The sequence below is a fragment of the Vicia villosa genome, linkage group LG5 (assembly GCF_029867415.1).
Source record: "Vicia villosa cultivar HV-30 ecotype Madison, WI linkage group LG5, Vvil1.0, whole genome shotgun sequence".
Taxonomy (NCBI): Eukaryota; Viridiplantae; Streptophyta; class Magnoliopsida; order Fabales; family Fabaceae; genus Vicia; species Vicia villosa.
Window position 1 is genome coordinate 112,943,196 of NC_081184.1, and position 20,784 is coordinate 112,963,979.

Sequence of the window (20,784 nt, forward strand, 5' to 3'; positions counted from 1 at the left end):
ACTTGCTTTTTCTATCTTTATCTAATCATGAAAGGTTTCATTTTTTTTTTACAACAATTCAAATCAATTTCATATCCATATTTTTCTCTATAAATTTTAATTTTATTGTTTTGATCATATTCCAATTCATTTTATAAATATTAATTTGATCATGTTTAAATTCATTTCATACTTATAAGTATCAAAATATAGTATGAAGATCAAAATATAAGTATCTTACTCTTACAATCATTTGGAGCATCACAAATTTAGAAACTGAGTTCAAATATTTTTTTGTATTGATTTTTATTTATTTTTGTGGGTTTAATTTCCTTCCTCTTTCTTCACAAATCTAAAATAACTATATTTTCTTTCTGATAAATATTTATTTCTTTCTTTAATATAAATTCTAATTATTATTTTAATCATATTTTGTACTCATAATTATTTTGATATAGATTGTTTATTGTCTTTGTAATAAACATTCACATAAATTTACATGTCTAGCTGTTTTATAGTTTATGGTCTCTACAGATAACAATCTTAGAATGAAGATTGAAATATACACTGTCATTGCTTTCGTCTAGATCTAACCATACCAATTAAATTATTTTTTTAATTAATTTCCTTCTTTTATTTATGATTTCTTTCGAATATAACCATATAAATAATATTTAATTTTCATTTAATTGTTATGAACATATTTTTTAAAAATTCTTCTATAAATTGACTTATTATTCTATATTTTATTCTGCTGCATTAAAAAAACTACAATTATGAGGGGATGTGTCAGTTGAGAAATATAGAATATGAAAATAATAAAGATTTTAACATTTAGGGAGTTGGTAGTGACAAAAATAAATGATATAGCCGCGCATCGCGCGAGTCACAATCTAGTAAGGATAAATGAAAATTTGGCTACGTATAGAACATTAGTCAACAAGAAATTTTGATCAAACAATACGGTTCCTCAAAATTGGTGGCAACTAAGGAACCAATTGGTAATGTTATGGTTACGGGCTTAATTATCTTCATGCAGTAAATTTTTTTTTGGAAAAATATACATGGTCAATAGCACCAGTATCTAAAATCAAAGTTTCAGTTCTAATGAAAGTGGGAATTGCATAAATAATACCTATTTTTGAATTGGATTTTGTGGCAAAGTGATTCACACTATGAGATGGCAATTGTGATGATTGTTCAAGTAATACCAATAAGGCTTTATGCTGCTGATATGAAGTGAAGGCTAATAAACTATAACCTTTCTCATAGTGATGTTTTTCATTAGTCTCAAAATGAGAACCATCATCTTGATTTTTATCATTGGCCAAGTTATTGATAGTACCATATTGTTGCTAAAGTGTTGGATAATCATGCTTCTTGAAGCATGTATCTTTGGTAAATGTCTGTCTTTTTTGTTGAACAAGTAAAGAGTAAATTTTACAAATGTTAGGAAAATTCTCACATGATTTGAGATCTAACAATAGAATATTGATCATTCAATTCTTTAAAAAATTTAATAACTTAATCAAAATACTTGTAGCTATGAATCTTGTCAATGGATGGGCAATTAATATCACATTCATAAACAATAATTGAAAAAAAAAAGACCAATTCTTACCACAACATTTTCAATTTTGTGTAATAATAAGAGATGGAGAAATCACCTTTTTTTTAGGTACATATTTCCTCCTGAATATCTAAAATTATGAAAATATCTCCATGATAGAACCTGTCTCATCTCTTTCCAAATGCTAGAGGCAATTTTCATCCATAATATGCTTTGAGAGATTTCTGAATCAACTAAATTATTGAGCCCAAACATGATCATAGTTTTGCGCCCATCTCAAGTTATCGAATCACATTCTTCACCAGGTGGTCTTGACAAAGATCCATAGATAAAGTGAAACTTAATTGAAGGTTGAGATTACTATAATAATCCTAACTTAATTGAAGGATGGTTCTAATACAATAACAAATCATCTTTGTTAGCTTTGGTCTGGTGAGCTATTGTTACCAATGTTTTTTTCAGATATGATAGTACAAAAATAATGCTAGGCATGGCAAGGTTAAGCCCAATGTAACTGCTTCTATTGGTTGAATAATGTAACATGTTCAACTTTCAGGTAACTATCCCACCAGAACATCTCAAATCAATATGACAGATTTCTCATATATAAAAGCTTTTAATGTTAATATTCACACTCTCAAAGCTCCTTTTATTAAAGAAGTTAGTTGGGACCCTCTTATCCAGGGTTGGTAGTTATATAAATGCAATTATGATGGGGCTTTTAATCGTGGTACGCTTGCTTCTGGATGTGGAGGTATTTTTAGAAACTATAATGGTGATTTTTTGCTGGCTTTTGCTGAGAAGCTTAACTCTGACTCTTCTATTCATGCGAAGTTTGTAACTATTATTAAAGTGATTGCAATTGGTATTAGTCATGGTTGGTTAAAACTTCAGCTTGAGACAAATTCTAGCATGGTGGTCAAAGCTTTCTTCAACCCTCTGTTAGTCCATTGGAAGCTTAGGAGCCGATATAACTTTTGTATGAATACTGCTAACTTTTCTAACTTAGTAATCATGCACATATATAGGGAATGAAACACTTGTGCCGATTATTTGGCGAATTTTGCGCTCAACCCTAGTTCAATCACTTTTTCTGATTTCATTCCTTTCCATATTAGAAAGGAATTTATAAAGAATAAGTTAGACATATCTTTCTTTAAATTTTCTTAGTTGTCTTGGGGTTAACTTATTCCCTATTTTTTATCCGTTTCTTTTATCAATATATTGTTCTTTATATAAAAAACTAATGTGATTGTTCTTTAAATTTTTCTCTTTTTAATTGAGTTTTGGCCTATTCCCTTATTTTTTGTGTATCTTTTTTCTCTATCAATGTATGGTCTTTATTTAAAAAATGTTATACATATAAACTCAATTCAACGAGTGCTAGAAAAACCTATTTTTAAGTCTTTCTATAACACATAACTTTTTAATAAATAAAATACATATGAATTTTCATTTTTAAAATGAATTTTGAATAAAATTATGAGACTCATGTGTTTCGTCAATAAAAAAAATTAAATAACGTTAAAAATGTCACTAATTAATTAAGATTCATACTTGTGTCATTGATAACAATAAATTTTAAAAATATTTTTACAAAAATAATTTTGTCATTTAAAAAAAAAATTGACACAACTTATTATCTGTTGAGGTTCTATTTCTATTTCTATATATGAACATAGAAATAACAAGATATTATATAACAAAATCATACTACTATACAAAATTTTTAGAGAACGTTAAAAAGAGGGTGACCACCTATTCAGATTTCTCGACACATTACATAAAACAACAAATCATGTACAGTATATGCCATTATACATGTGAACAATGTTGTTATATCATCTAATATTTATAAATAAAAAATAATTTTATTTTGCCTATTTTCGTAATATAAATATATGTTATTGGAGATCATATCTTCCATCCCATTTCCATAGCTTCTTTCCCTCCCAACCTCTTCCTCTACTCTTTCAAACCACAAACATTAAGAGTAAAGGAAGAAACACCAACACATAATAAACCCAACATGTTTATGCAACAAAGTTACGTATCAAACTTAAGACCAAACTGTCTCACCTTGCACAAGCCATGTCTTCATGGCATTGGAAGTAGTAGTAACCAAACATGTTTTAAGGTTGGGTCTTCAAGGCCATTGTTGACAAAACAAAAGAATGAGAGTAAGTTTAAAAGAAACCAGTGCAATAAAATCAAAGCTGTGGCTGTGAGTGAAGAAGCAGTAGACAAGAAAACAGTGAAAGTCAAAGCTACAGTAACTGTTCAACCAACACTTGGAGGACTTTTCAGAGAAGTGGGTGCTAGAGGGTATGATGACTTCAAGGATTTGTTGGGTAAATCAATTCTCTTGGAGTTTGTTAGCATTGAGCTAGATCCAGGTGAGTTCTTCTTAATATTTATTTAATGGAAAACTATGTTTAAATTTTTTGTCATTTAGTACTGGATATTTGTTTTGTTTCTTGATCAAAAAAAATACTTATTTTGTCTATTCCATTTATTTTGTTTTGGTTTATTCCATTTTTTAATTTTAAATTAATTTAAATTAGTTTAAGATTATATTTTATTTGATTTAAAATTTAAATATAATTTGAATTCAAATTTAAAATTAGAATTTAATTAATAAAATAATAAAATCCATAAAATAGTAAACATATGTGAGTTTAAGTAAATACAAAATTAAATGAAACAATCATTTACTTTTTTTTAAACTAGCAAATATCCTTCATTCAATAAAAATCAATTATCGAATAAATTAACATATAATAAATAAAGTCAGTCCAATTTATCTAAAGATTTAAAATGACTTTTAAAATAATTAAAAAAGAAATCAATTTTGTAGATCTAAGTTTTAATCTATGGTTCAAGAAAATAAGAAGTATTTCTTTTACCTACTTATATATATATATATATATATATATATATATATATATATATATATATATATATATATATATATATATATATATATATATATATATATATATATATATATATTATATATTTTTAATTAAGTTTGACCTTTTTTTAAATATTTTTTATTTAAAATCCTAAATAGGAACTTGTTGGAGTTGGACCATGGACTGATCTTGATTATAAATGAGACACAAGTTTTTTATCTTAAAACAAAGTATAAATTACTTAAAAAGCACTATAAACATGTGTTAAAGACAATTATCATTTATCAGTCAAGTTTTTCTTAATAATATGGACTTATAAATTATAATTAAAAAAATCTCTATAAGCTGGCCTGTTGGTTTGGTTTCTTGTCTTGTCTTGCCAAAGAAACTTTTAATTACAAATTATTTTAGTACCACAAAATCTAATATGCCTTATCTTGTAAACGAAACACTTTTCTTTGGCCTCTCAAAAATTCATCCGTTTGGTTTCAGCATCTAATCTATAATTCTTATTATGATAATGAAGTATGAAGACAAAATCATGATAGTTTCCGTTAAAACAAGCTAAAAATTTATTACTTAGTTTGTAGTAAAAATAAAAGTCATTAATTAGTTTAAATTTTTGCCAAAAGAGTTACTAATTAGTTACTTGTAATTTTGTGTCATCGTTTTTCATACAAAAGAGACAAACTTGGAGAAGAAAAGAATCAAAGGTTACGTCCACTTGACGCATCGATCAACAAAAGAGATTAAGTATGAAGCTGATTTTGATGTACCAGCAAACTTTGGTGAGATTGGTGCTGTTCTTGTGGAAAATGAGCATAAAAGAGAAACATTTATGAAGGAAATTGTTCTCGATGGCTTTCTCACTGGTCCTATTAAATTTGCTTGTGATTCTTGGGTTCATTCCAAGTTTGATAACCCCCAATTGAGAGTGTTTTTCTCCAACAAGGTATATTTATCGTAGTAGTGACGTAACTAACTTGTAACAAACTTAACTAACTAATAACTAATTATAAATATTACAGCTAACGTAACTAACTCTTTTTGAATAGTCATATTTGCCATCTGAAACACCGGAAGGATTGAAAAGGCTAAGAGAAGGCGAACTGGTAACTTTACGAGGCAATGGCCAAGGCGAACGCAAGATTTTCGAACGTATATATGATTACGACGTGTATAATGACCTTGGAAATCCAGACAAGGATATCCATCTCAAGAGACCTGTTCTTGGTGGCAAAGAACATCCGTACCCGAGACGTTGTAGAACTGGAAGGCCTCGTTGCGCTACAGATCCGTTGTCGGAGCAACCAAGTAACAAAGTCTATGTTCCGCGAGACGAAAGCTTCTCGGAAGTAAAGCAAGTTACATTTTCTGCAAATACGTTACAGTCGGCTCTCCACGCACTTGTGCCTGTTCTGAGAACATCTGCAGTTGACAAAAATCTTGGATTCCCTGTTTTCTCAGCCATAGATGATCTTTTCAATGAAGGATTTAACTTGCCTCCTCAACAACAACATGATTTCAAGACTGCTTTGCCAAGGTTGGTCAAGCTTGTTCGAGATGCAAGAAATGACATTCTTCGTTTTGAAACTCCGGCTACAATGGACAGTAAGATATTTATACTTCTTTGCTCATGTTTAATGCGATTGCGAGTATAGAATTTACAAATTATTTATGTGATTATTTGAATATGGCAGAGGACAGATTCTTTTGGTTTAGAGATGAAGAATTTGGAAGACAGACTATAGCTGGTCTTAATCCTTGTTGCATCCAATTGGTTACGGTATACTTCTAGCACAAGATACCTTTTTTATTTATTATTTTTTTTAAGAAAATCGAAACTCAACGATGATCATTGATAATTTGCTATAAAAAAAATCATGTAGGAATGGCCATTGAAAAGCAAGCTTGATCCTAATGTTTATGGTCCTGCGGAATCGGCGATAACCACTGATATAGTCGAGAAACAAATCAGAGGATTCTCTACAGTAGAAGAAGTATGTTTTTGTTTAACACTACTAAAATGTAATAATTATATAAGTGTTATTTTATCTTACTAATACTAATGAAATTTAAATGATTCGATACAGGCTATCAAACAGAAGAAGTTGTTTGTCTTGGACTACTACGATTTTTTCTTGCCATTAGTAGAGGAAGTTAGAAAACTTGAAGGAACAACATTGTATGGATCAAGGACACTGTTCTACCTGAATGAAGACGGCACGGTGAGGCCATTGGCGATCGAGCTAGCTCGCCCGCCTATAGGTAAAAAGCCATTATGGAGGCAAGTTTTTATACCTTCTTGGCATTCAACTGAAGTATGGCTTTGGAGGCTTGCCAAAGCTCATGTCCTTGCTCATGATGCTGGCTACCACCAACTTGTTAGTCACTGGTTGAGAACTCATTGTTGTACAGAACCATACATCATTGCAACAAACAGGCAACTGAGTGCAATGCATCCAATCTACAGATTACTACTTCCACATTTTAGATACACAATGGAAATCAACGCACTTGCGCGTGAAGCACTGATAAATGCTGATGGAGTAATAGAGAGTAGTTTCACTCCTAAACAACTTTCCATCTTAGTAAGTTCAATAGCCTATGATAAACACTGGCAATTCGACTTACAAGCCCTTCCCAATGACCTTATCCATAGAGGATTGGCAGAAAAAGATCCAAATGCCCCTCATGGCTTGAAACTGGCTATAGAAGATTACCCTTATGCAAATGATGGCCTTGTTCTTTGGGATGCTATCAAATCTTGGGTCACTGATTATGTCAACCACTACTACAATGATGATTCAAGAACTGTTGTGTCAGATAAAGAATTACAAGCATGGTGGAAAGAGATTAGAACTGTTGGTCATGGTGACAAAAAGGATGAACCTTGGTGGCCTAATTTGAAAACAAATGAAGATCTTATTGAAATAGTGACGACCATTGTTTGGATAACATCCGGACATCACGCAGCGGTGAACTTTGGTCAGTACACTTACGCGGGCTATTTTCCTAATAGACCGGCTATTGCGAGAAACAACATGCCCACAGAAGACCCTTCTGATCAAGAATTGGAACTTTTCTATGATAAACCAGAAGTAACATTGTTGAAGTGTTTCCCTTCACAAATTCAAGCTATGACGGTGATGACTGTGTTGGATATTTTGTCTAGTCATTCGCCGGACGAGGAGTATCTTGGACAAACAGTTGAGCCAGCGTGGGAAGAGGAACCAATGATTAAGGCTGCTTTTGAAAAGTTCCAAGGAAGGTTGATGGAGCTTGAGGGTATAGTTGATGAGAGGAATGCTGATAAGAATCTGAAGAATAGAAATGGTGCTGGGATTTTGCCTTATGAACTTTTGAAGCCAACTTCAGAGCCTGGTGTAACAGGAAAGGGTGTTCCATATAGTATCTCTATTTGATTTGAACACATTGTGTATGAACTTGACTTGTATTTGTATGTGTTGTCTTGATCTGTAATGTTCTATTTTGAGCTCACTTTAATGTAATTGACAGTAACTCTGAATAAAGTTTTAATGTACAACCAAATATATTTGGCTGTAACATTATATTCAATCCAACTTGATAACATCTCTAATCAACTTCCATTATGCTTCTTTAATATGTGTCTATAATTTGGATAAAAGTATTACTCTCATCAGATTGAATTTACAAGATGATATTGATCCTTTCTATTATGTTATGTATCCTTCAAACATAAAAATTCAAAAAGGAGATAAAATTAATGACCAAGCAAAAGCTGTAACTTGCAAATCAAGTAATATAGAATTAGTGAATGATAAATACATAAAAGGGAGAGAAAGTTTTGCTCAAAATTGTTTTTCACTTAATCTTCACACAGCTTATGAATATTACAATGCATTACATGAAAGACATAGAGATAGTTAGGTTTTATAATTGCTTGTGATTTAAGTAACTTATATGAGTCACAAGCTAACCAATTTAACTAACTACCTAACCAACTCCTAATTAATTCTAACCCTCATTTAGAATCTATTATGGACCGACAAAATCGACTCCGGCCAATTATCAGAAAGGGGTTCCACTCCTTCCTGAATCTTCCATCGCACGAAGATTATCATCGCAAAGATCACAATAGATCTCAACTGGAAGTACATCTAACGAATAGGGGTTTCACTCTTCTGTCTCGCACACTTACTGGAGCGTTGGAGTGCTAATCTTTCACCCCCACCCACTCCACCGTACCGAAAGCTGTGATCCACCATCACCGCCATTCCTCCTCTCATTTCTGGTTCTAGAACGAAACATAATCATTACATCAAAAATAAAATCACTTATCAAGTTGTGAATTGGATGGTGAAAAATAAGTCTGTACACTTATCAAATCTCTCCAACTTTCCATTTTGTTTGTCCTCTAGCAAAATACAAACAATTGTATGGTTTTCAATAAAAATAATCACAATAACTAATGGTCTAAAAGAAACATGTTTTTCAATAACTTACATGGATTTGTGAGCAGCCAATTCTAGATAACCAGAACGAATTTATCAAAACAAAACATGTATATAAATACGTTTTTATATATCAAAGAATACAATCAAATATTTAATCAACATTCAACATTCATTATTTATTTAAAGTCATTGTCAAAACAAAGCATATATACTAATAATTTCCTATATGTAATTGATGGTAGTCGTTATTACGTGAATTTTTTGAGGAAATTCGGATGAATTTGGAGGAATAATGATCAAAAGTCATGTAAAAGATTGAGAATTGAGCAAAAAGCCAAGACAAGAAAGACACATAATTTACTTTTAGATTTCTCGCGCACGCGGTGCATCCCATTGCGGCCTGACGAGGCTTGCATTGTGGCGCAATATTGACTTGACGCGGCGCGATGAGACGCTTTTTGGGTGTCACGATTTTTGCTATTTAAAAGGCTGTTTGGCTATTTCTTTAGAGTTCTGAATCAGAGATAGAAAGTGACAGCTAGGGATATTCAAGAGGTGATTTTATAGTACATTGGAGTCATTGGAGAACAATTCTTCCATAGATTTTGATGATGAATACTTCTCCACTCATGGTATTTGTTAATTTATCAATGAGTAGCTAAGTTTCTCTAGATTAGGTCTTTTTGAGATGAAACTTATTTTTTACTCTGTTGGATCATATGTTTGATGAGTAATTTTAATGTTATTATTTTATTTAAATTGTTCTTGTATTTAATGTTTTTTGTCGCTTACAGGCGTACGAATCGATCTAAATAATTAGGGGTTTCTGGCCGTTATAGTCTATTTATGTGATATAGGAAACTTATTCAACTTTATAATTAACTAAGGACATGTAATTAGAAGTTGTTGTTTATGAATTAACACGCTTAGAACGCCTAATTTAACCTTGAATTGACCTGAATTAGAGAATTATTGTATGAATTAGTGAGCTACACACCAAAGAATTGAGTGTAGTGGTTATGTTAATTTGCTATGAGATAATACTTTAATTGAAACTCAATAAATACACACTTCATCAACCGGTAAAAGTAAAGAGAATCAATAGTAAAGACCTAATCGACTTTCGCATTTTAAATTTTATCTTTTTAATTTTTCGTTTTAAACACCTTTAGTAACGAAAAATCCCATCTTTAATTACTTCATTCAGCACGTAATTTTTTTTGTTAAATTACAATCCTAGTGAAAACGATCTTTTTATAATTATTTCGACACTATCAATACACTTACTGAGAAGTCATCAATCATTCTATAATTAGAGAACAACTACCTTTATTTGAAAGATTTTGTTGATAACAATATAAATATAATTAAGAACAATTGACACTCTAATATAATTTATTTTCATGTGTAGCATATTTACAATTATCTATATGAAATAAAGACATTATCAAATGCAAAAGAAATGATCAATTATACTTAAGAAAATAAGTGATCATTTATATTCAGGAAAAGAATTATCATCTTTCCTCAAAAGGTAAGAAAATGTTCATCTATACTAGAAGGCAATAAATAATCATTTGTATCAGAAATTGCAAAAACCATGCTCAATGAAACGGATATTGCGAAATACTTTTGTGCAGAATTATTAAATATGTTGTGTTATGTTGAAAAGTAGAATTTATATCTTACATATCTTAAACAAAACTCCTTATGATTTGCTCAAAGAAGAAACTGAAGAAGGGTAAGAAAAAGTTCAATAAAAGAAGAAATTGGTCTACTTCAAACAAAAGGCCAAGATTTATGACGTTGAATCCTCCAAGAGAGGACGAGGTTTTGCCAACAAAAGAAAGAAGAAAGAATTTGACAAGAAGAAGATTCAATACGTCAAACGTAAAAATTTAGGACATTATGCTGTTGAATGTTGGCATGGTAAAGAGAAGAAGGCTCAAAAGAATGTAAAAGAAGCTAACAAGGCTAAAGTTGTGGATTCATATTCTGATGCAGTGATATTAATGGATGCAACATGTAAAGGCAATCTAGTTTGTGAGGATTAATATCTTGATATATGATGCTCCAATCACATTACTGGGCAAGAATGACTGCAATTAATTGATCAAAAAAGAGGCTAAGTTGCAGCTCTACTTTGTAGTACATTTGTTGATGAATATACCCATAATTTTGTGGATATACACCATCATGCTCAAGAGTGAAGCATTGCAATTATTCCAAAATTTCAAGATCTTGTCTGAAAAGGAGAGTGAAAGATCAATCAATATATTGAGAACTGATGGTGAAAGAGAACATACTTCAAAAGAGTTTGAAGTATATTGTGAAGGTCAATAAATTTTGCATGAAGTTACCTCACTATACTCTCCTCAACATAATGGATTGGCTGAAAGAAGAGACATAATAATACTTTACATGGTAGGACTAGGAGCATGTTGAAACGAAGGATGATGCATCCCCAGCTTTCCCGGAAACTGTGACCACATTAGCTTATTTATACATGTGTCCAATGAAGACGTTTCCAATGAAGGTAACCGAAGACGGATGTTGTGGAAAGAAGCCTAGTGTAACTCGCTTAATAGTGTTTAGCTCATCGTGTTTCAAACACATACCTGATACTAGAAGGAGTAAACTAGATGATAAAAGTGAAATCATATGTGCAACTCCAGTTGAAGCTAACCTCAAAATTGAGGACTACAGTGATGAAGAACAGATAGATGTAAAAGCAAACAAGCAAATAGTAGGTTCATTATGGTACTTACACAATAGAAGATCACATGATATCTGCTATGCATTAAAATTTATAAATAAGTTCATGAATGAACCTAGAAAATCTAAGCTCATGTGATGGCAGCTAAAAAAAGTTATGAGATATGTAAAAGGAACACTCAAGTCTTGGCCTGCTATTTCCTGCACAAACATATGACAAACAAGCTGAATTGATCGACTATTCCAACTCTGATTGGTGTGGAGATATAAAGGATAGAAGAAGCTCTTTGGCTACTGATTTCAATTCCATGGAGCCTCAATCTCTTGGTGCTCCAAGATGAAATCAGTGACATATCAACCGAATGTTAATTTATTGTACGACCCTTTAGTTAATTCAGATAAACTTGAGGAGTTGTGTTATGCTATTTATTTTAGTTTCGTAGTTGATAGAGAAGGTAGAGTTGGAAGGGTAGCGCTATTGTGGCTAGCAACTTTGAACTGCACTATAGTGAATTTCTCTTTAAACCACATTGATATTGAAGTTGATGATTCTGTAAAAGATAACTGGCGTATGACAGTTTTCTTCTACTATCCTGATCAGACTAACGGTAGAATAAATGTTTATCATAAGCAAAACTTTATTCGAAGTTACTGTCAATTGCATTACAGCGAGCTTAAAATAGAACACTCAAAGACCAAGACAACACAAGCAAGTACCAAACAAATTCATACACAATATGTTCAAATCAAATAGAGATACTATATGGAACACCTTTTCCTGTTACACCAGGCTCTGAAGTTGGCTTCAAAAGTTCATATGGCAAAATCCCAGCACCATTTCTATTCTTCAGATTCTTATTAGCATTCCTCTCATCAACTATACCTTCAAGCTCCATCAACCTTCCTTGGAACTTTTCAAAAGCAGCCTTAATCATTGGTTCCTCTTCCCACGCTGGCTCAACCGTTTGTCCAAGATACTCCTCGTCCGGGGAATGACTAGACAAAATATCCAACACAGTCATCACCGTCATAGCTTGAATTTGTGAAGGGAAACACTTCAACAATGTCACTTCTGGTTTATCATAGAAAAGTTCCAATTCTTGATCAGAAGGATCTTCTGTAGGCATGTTGTTTCTCGCAATGGCTGGTCTATTAGGAAAATAGCCCGCGTAAGTGTACTGACCAAAGTTCACCGCTGCGTGATGTCCGGATGTTATCCAAACAATGGTTGTCACTATTTCAACAAGATCTTCATTTGTTTTCAAATTAGGCCACCAAGGTTCATCTTTCTTGTCACCATGTCCAACTGTTCTAATCTCTTCCCACCATGCTTGTAATTCTTTATCCGACACAACAGTTCTTGAATCACCGTTGTAGTAGTGGTTGACATAATCAGTGACCCAAGATTTGATAGCATCCCAAAGAACAAGGCCATCATTTGCATAAGGGTAATCTTCTATAGCCAGTTTCAAGCCATGAGGGGCATTTGGATCTCTTACTGCCAATCCTCTGTGGATAAGGTCATTCGGAAGGGCTTGTAAGTCGAATTGCCAGTGTTTATCATAGGCTATTGAACTTACTAAGATGGAAAGTTGTTTAGGAGTGAAACTACTCTCGATTATTCCATCCGCATTTATCAGTGCTTCACGTGCAAGTGCGTTGATCTCCATTGTGTATCTAAAATGTGGAAGTAGTAGTCTGTAGATTGGATGCATTGCACTAAGTTGTCTATTTGTTGCAATGATGTATGGTTCTGTACAACAATGAGTTCGCAACCTGAACAAATACGAAAACCAAATGAGCTATGTTTATTGTTTTTTATTTTCAATCCTAGTATATATTAGAGGTATAGTGTTTCATACCAATGACTAACAAGTTGGTGATAGCCACCATCATGAGCAAGGACATGAGCTTTGGCAAGTCTCCAAAGCCAAACATCCGTTGAGTGCCAGGAAGGCGTATACACTTGCCTCCACTGTGGCTTTCCATTCATCGGCGGACGAGCTAGCTCAATCGCTAATGGTCTTAACGCACCTTCGCGTGTAAGGAAGAACAAAGTCCTTGATCCATACAATGTTGTGCCTTCAAGTTTTCTAACTTCCTCTACTAATGGCATGAAAAAATCATAGTAGTCTAGAATGAACAACTTCTTTTGTTTTATGGCCTGTATTGAGTTTGTTAACATTGCAAAACGTTAACATTGTCATTTAAAAATATATTCACTATTCAGTATCCTTAAACTCAGAACATACCTCTTCAACAGTAACGAATCCTCGGATTTGTTGCTCAACTATTTCAGTAGTTATCGCTGATTCCGCAGGACCATAAACATTAGGGTCAAGCTTGCTTTTCAATGGCCATTCCTACATTATCAATGATCATCGTTGAGTTTCAATTTTCTTAAAAAAAGTAATAAATAAAAAAGGTAACTTGTGCTAGAAGTATACCGTAACCAATTGGATGCAACAAGGATTAAGACCAGCTATAGTCTGTCTTCCAAATTCTTCATCTCTAAACCAAAAGAATCTGTCCTCTGCCATATCAAACCAAGTTATTATAACTAACTAGTATAACTAACTTTCACGTGCATGAATACAATACAAATCATATCTTACTGTCCATTGTGGCGGGAGTCTCAAAACGAAGAATATCACCCGTAGCATCATTGACAAGCCTAACCAACCGCGGTAGTACAGTCCTAAGAAATCCTTTCTCCTTTTGAGGAGGCAAGGTATATCCTTCATTGAAAAGGTCATCTATGGATGAGAAAAGAAGGAATCCAAGATTCTTGTCAACTACAGCTGTTTTTAAACCCGGTAAAAGCGCGTGGAAAGCAGATTTTAAAGTATTTGCTGAAAACGTGAGTTGTTTTACATCAGAGAAGCATTCGTCCCTAGGAACGTAGACATTGTCACTTCTTTTCTCAGATAATGGATCTGTTCATACAAAAGTATATATATAAAGTCATTAGACTTTAAAATTAGATATGTCTGGTATTCAACGCGTGTCAGTGTCTTACACGGACACATACCTGTATCGCAGCGAGGTCTTCCAGTTCTACAACGCCTAGGATATGGATGTTCACTGCCACCAAGAACAGGTCTCTTGTGATCAGGGTTAGTGTCTGGATCTCCGAGGTCATTATAGACATCATAATCGTATATTCGATCAAAGCTTTGGTGTTCGCCTTCTCCATTGCCTCGTAAACTTATTAGTTCTTCTGCTCTAAACTTTTGCAATCCTTCTGGTGTTTCAGATGGCAAATATGACTGTTAAAAAATTAAGTAAGAAATAATTAGGTACCAAACATGCATGTAAGTTTGTACACATGATAATTCAAAAACTTATCAATGTAATATTTTTTAATATTTTCATTACTATACTGTTCTATTTAACTATTTCATCAACTATAATTAATACAAACATTTTAATTATTTTTTTAATTTTATTATTAAAACTAATGCATCTACTTATTTTATTAACAACTGCATATATTTGCATAACTACAAATAGAATATAAAGGAGTAATTGTTACTTCAGATTCATAATTGAATGACACTGACAACTCTTACTCCCCTCTCATTTGAAGAAACAACTTGTCCTATTTCTTAATCAAGGATTTCAATTTGCCAAAAATAAAACTCAATGATTAGAGTCATGTAGCATATGTTTTTCTATATATTGATTAGAGACAAATTAACAATTATTAATAGGAATTTATAAATTTTCATATTCAAATTCAAAACAAAATATTTAATTAATAATAATATAAATATATCTCAGTTCAATTAAATTTATCAACAATATTTTATGAATTTAATTGAATCATAGACGTTAAAATTTTATAAATATTTGACTTTTCTTTTAATCACAGTATTGTGATGCACCGCCCATGTAAAATATTTTACATTAATAGTGCATAATAATTAATCTCATATTTTATATTTTATGTTTTAACCCAATCAAATTAATTTAATTAATTTGACTATTTAACCAATTATTTAATTTACTTTGGTTTGAACTTTTTAATACAATTTTTTACATTTAATATTTTTAAATTTTTTTTAATACAAATAATATTAATTGTTGAACTATCACATCCACCATCTTTGAATAAATGATACATATGTAAGTTTTCTTTGTTTTAAAATAATTATCGTTTTGTCTCGTTAAGCCAACTTAATTAATAGTTGTGCATGAATATTAAATTATACGCAGAGTACAAATTCAAACCCACAACATTCTACTTGTTCATCTTTAAAAGATGAATTCTAACCGCTAAGCTATTTGATAAAAAAAAATAATTATCATTTTGAAATATTAATATAATATTTATTATTTTTCATTAATATTTGAATTTCTCTTTACATGATTATTTCAAGAGGAGTGCTAGCAACACTCTCTTTTCAACACTCTCTCCAACACTCACTTTCTTATTGGTTAGAACATGTGTGGGTCCCTCATTTTGAAAATGGATCTCACATAAAGTGGTAGGACCCACACATGTTTGAACCAATAAGAAGGAGAGTGTTGGAGAGAGTGTTGAAAAGAGATTTCAATCCTTACATTAAACAAATATTTTTTTGTAAATAATATTTATTTTAGTATTAAAATCAAGTAAATTAATTTTTTTTATAAATAATGTCAAATTTAAAATGACATTTAATTCAAGTCACTTGTAAAAAGTGGAGGTACCTTGTTTGAGAAAAACACTCTCTTAGCAGGGTTGTCAAACTTGGAGTGAACCCAAGATTCACAAGAAAATTTAACAGGACCAGTGAGAAAGCCATCAAGAACAATTTCTCTCATAAACATTTCCTTTCGATGTTCATTTTCCACAAGAATAGCACCTATCTCTCCAAAATTTGCTGGTACTTCAAATTCAGCTTCATATTTAACCTCTTCTGATGATCGATGCGTCAAATGAACGTAACCTTTGATCCTTTTCTTCTCTAATTTTGTCTCTTTTTCAAACAAAACAAAGGAAGAAATTACAATTAATGTTGAGTGATGGTTAAAGACAAAGTAGGTGCTAGGGGACCTCAAGAAAGATGTTCAGCTAAACCTTCTTACTGATTCTTACCGGACAATGGCATGTGAGATAAGTAAAACAAAATTTAGTGTTTGTTTTATTAAGGTTTTTAATTAAACCATAAATAAATAAATTTAATTTATTACTATTAAAATTACTTTATTATTTATTTGAGTTAAATAAATTTAAACTACGGATTTAAACTACTACTACTACAGTCTCTAATATGTATTAATATAAATAAATTATTAATATATATAAACAACAATTTTAAAATAAATTATTTTTTTAATTAAAATCTTATTTCAACATATTTGCATTTAACTATATAAAAACACTCTAATAAAAAAATTGTTTTCAGTAATAATAAAAAATTATATTCATATATATTAGACTGCGTTAATGTATCAAAACAATTCGACAAAATCATAAAATAAACAAAAGAACTAGCAAATCATGCTCAAAAACTAAAGCATATCAACACAAAAGTGATAGTAGAAAACCACCACTAAAAAAGATGAAAAAGTGAAATACACTTCAACCCAGTGTTTTAAAAACCGGACCGGTCATCGAACCGGTGAGGGTACTGGATCACTGGTTTATCGGTCGAACCACTGGGTCACTGGTCGAACCGCACGACCAAACCGGATTAAACCGGATTAAACCGGATAACTCGGTTGAATAGACCTGTCATTATATAAGTATAAAACCGGTCGAACCGGATGATTCAGTCTCTAAAAAAATATAACTAACTTTTAAATTTTTTTAAAATATCATATCATAAATTCACAATTTCATAACTTAAATTCAAATTTTAAACAAAGGTATCACACATAACAAAATAGTAAAAAATTACAAAGTATAATTGCAAACAAAGTCTAATTACAACATAATCTAAACAAAGTCTAATTACAACATAATCTAATTGAATAGTTTATAATAAAATAACTCCAATATGTACCAAATTTAATTCAAAATAGGATCCTCCTAAAAAGAAAATCAAATAAAATTCAATATGTTTATGCTATTTAAGAAAATTTATTAGCAAAGATAACAAATAGACAATAAAGTTTTTAATTTGTCACTAACGAAAAAAACTATGTGAGAATGCTATTTAAGTAATACACTACTAAATATATTAAAAAAAAAGTTTAAAAAAAAAGTTTAAAAGAAATGTAAAAAAAAAAGTTTAAAAAAAAAGTTTAAAAAAAAAGTTAAAAAAAAAAAAAAAAAGCAATTAAACCACCGGTTTTCCGGTTTTCCCGGTTTTCCCGGTTTTCACCGGTTTTCACCGGTTCCCACCGGTTTGATGGCATACCCGATCTGACTATTGAACCAGACCGGTTACCTGGCCGGTTCCCGGTTCGACCGGTCCGACCGGCCGGTCCGGTCCGGTTTTTAAAACACTGCTTCAACCTACTAAAAACTAGTACTACATAAGATGAGGTTCTTCTGTCATTCATAATAAACATAAGGGTATCCAGATGACTTGTCAAGATATCACTTCAAAAAATAAATGCAGTGATTGAACAACTCTTTCATGTCTACCACCTTTCCAAAAAAAAAATCATTTCTAACTTTTCAAATGAGGCAAATCACAACATGTCAAATCAACAACAAATCAAATATACAACTACGGTGGACTCCTAAAAATCTAAAAATCTAACCAGATCTAACACCTTAGATAAAAAAAATTAGATAAAACTAAAGGTCAACCAAATTAATCACCAAAAAACTTTATGCCACAGACACATCGAATCCTCGCAAGTCACAATAGATGAGAAGAAGTTTCAAACCTCGATGAACAAAAGTTACTACAACAACTATTCAGGTCTATAACCACCTTATGTTTGAGCAAATTCACTCTAATTGCAATCTTATCCTACAACAGTTGCTAGAAAAAATCACCTAGCAAGAGTCAAACTATTTTAAATGAAAATCAGAGACGGGTTGGAACAAGGTCTACAATTAACAAGTGGCAGATCAGCAACAAGTAAGAGGAAATCCCCCGCAGTGACCGAGTAATCATCATCCTTATCATGGCTCTACCACCATAGGCCCCTCTCAAGGGAGAGAATGATGCTTTAGATGAATTGAAAGAGCTCATCAAGAAGCTATTTGTTTCTAATAAAAAAGTTCATCATCTTCCACTGAAAACCTCAAATTAGTACATCATCGACCCTGCGGCCCACCTCTCCCACTTTTTCAAGTTCTTAAAGAGAAACCTAAAACAGTCTGGATAAGAGTAACTTCAAGCGTTAGAGACAAATCCAATGATCACTCTAAAACGAGATAAGGAGATCGAAGCCCGCTTCTTTTTAGATATACTTTTCTTAAGCCAATCTGAATGGGTATCTGACGAAGAGCCCAACAAAGAGACATATCTCCACCCATGGGGATGCTAATTATAGAACAAACAGTATTCCCCCTCTAAGAGACATAACCTTTTGAGAGCCATACCTTGCGACAACAAAATTTTAGCGTCATAATCTAAGCGTGTCAGTAATCAGCTTCCACTACTATTTCTCAAGTAGGATCAAATTAACCAGCCTAAGATCACATACACCCAACCCACCTAAATGCTTAGGTTTCCAAACCTCAGACCACCTAACTTAAAAAAATTTACACACACCATTAACCCGTCTCAGAAAAACTTCCTCTGAATCTTAACTATAGTCTTTCAAACCTTAACATGCATTTTAAAAAAGAGAAATAGAAGATCGAGACTCAATTAAAAACATAGTTTAGAAAAATAACACGGCAACCTAAACTTTTATATGAAATTTTAGATTAAAATTTGAATGATTAATATTTTTTCTTTAGATCAATAACATAATATTATTAAATTAAAAAAAATTAATAATTTTTTAAGTCATATTTACATTTTTTTTAAAATGACTTACTTGGATCTAGCTCGGAGCTAACAAGCTCCAAGAGAATAGATTTACCCATCAAATCAGTTATTTCATCAAGACCACTTTGTAAACCCAGTTTTGATAAAATTCCACCAGTTGCTGGTTGAACAGTCACTGTAGCTTTTACTTCTACTGATTTTCTTTCTATTGCTTCTTCACTCACAGCCACAGCTTTGATTTTCATGCACTCATTCTTAAATTTCCTCCCTTTCTTTTGCTTTGTCAACAATGGCCTTGACAAACCAACCTGAAAACATCTATGGTTACTACTACCAATGCCATGGAGGCTTGGCTTTTGCAAGATCAAACAATTTGGCCTCCAATATATTTGTTGCATAAGCATGCTTACTGTTTTGTGACTCTGTGAGAGAGAATCAATGATTATATGGGGTGAAAATACATTCTCTCCATGTGAGATATATTTATACTACTATGACACTAGGTATAGTTATATTTTCTTTTATGAAATATGAAATATAAACACATGTTTCACGTGTATAACTGTTTACACTATTTTTCTATGGCAACACTCAATAAATTTAGATAAGAAAAAGAAAGTATAATGCATTAGGCTCAAGGTAAAACTCTTTACATACGTTTAATTTTTTTTACATTCTTCCAGTATTTTTTTTTTAATTACATAGAAAAATATGATTAATTCAAATTAACTACTCCCTTCGTCTTACAATAGGTGTCCACTTTTCTATTTTTATTTCTTTCAAATTATTTGTCCATTTAAAATATTAATGTGACATTTATTATTTTTTTCCACTAACTTACCCTTATTTATTGTATTTTAATTTATTTAAATACTCTATTACTTATTATTAATAAGATTATTTTAATAAATGAAACTCATTTTTTCATTGAAATCAACATAATTAATCATTTTATTAAAAAATGTGAAAATCTCAAAGAAAACAACATTTATTGTGAGACCGGGAAAACAGCATTCTTCCAGTATCATTTTTTATTACTTACATTTTATCTTACCATCCTTTCATTTTGTATAAGAAACATAATATAATATAGAGTGAAGACCCATTTTGGTCCCTCACAATAATCACACAACTTAAATTAGTCTTTCACAAAAAAAAGAGCCCACTTTAATCCCTTGCAAAATTTAACCGGACTATATTAGTCCTTCTATTAATATTTTTTCAAATCGGCTTTTTTTCTAATTTTAAACCGTGACTGGACTGCCACGTTGTATTTTTTT

At 31.6% G+C, this 20,784-nt stretch overlaps 2 protein-coding genes across 2 annotated transcripts; one reads left to right on the top strand and one right to left on the bottom strand.

Annotated features, from left to right (window-relative positions):
• Positions 1–3,459: 3,459 nt before the first annotated feature.
• LOC131602032 (linoleate 13S-lipoxygenase 2-1, chloroplastic-like) lies at positions 3,460–8,046 on the top strand. Its single transcript, XM_058873977.1, has 6 exons — positions 3,460–3,945; positions 5,148–5,416; positions 5,520–6,075; positions 6,165–6,250; positions 6,354–6,464; positions 6,558–8,046. The coding sequence occupies exons 1-6, from the start codon at positions 3,579–3,581 to the stop codon at positions 7,887–7,889; spliced, it is 2,721 nt and encodes a 906-aa protein (XP_058729960.1). The 5' UTR covers positions 3,460–3,578; the 3' UTR covers positions 7,890–8,046.
• A 4,192-nt stretch (positions 8,047–12,238) lies between these two features.
• On the bottom strand, positions 12,239–19,967 carry LOC131602033 (linoleate 13S-lipoxygenase 2-1, chloroplastic-like). Its single transcript, XM_058873978.1, has 8 exons — positions 19,554–19,967; positions 16,314–16,582; positions 14,650–14,887; positions 14,234–14,554; positions 14,066–14,151; positions 13,871–13,981; positions 13,481–13,782; positions 12,239–13,394 (listed from the first exon to the last, which is right to left on the bottom strand). The coding sequence occupies exons 1-8, from the start codon at positions 19,906–19,908 to the stop codon at positions 12,365–12,367; spliced, it is 2,712 nt and encodes a 903-aa protein (XP_058729961.1). The 5' UTR covers positions 19,909–19,967; the 3' UTR covers positions 12,239–12,364.
• Between the last annotated feature and the right edge of the window lie 817 nt (positions 19,968–20,784).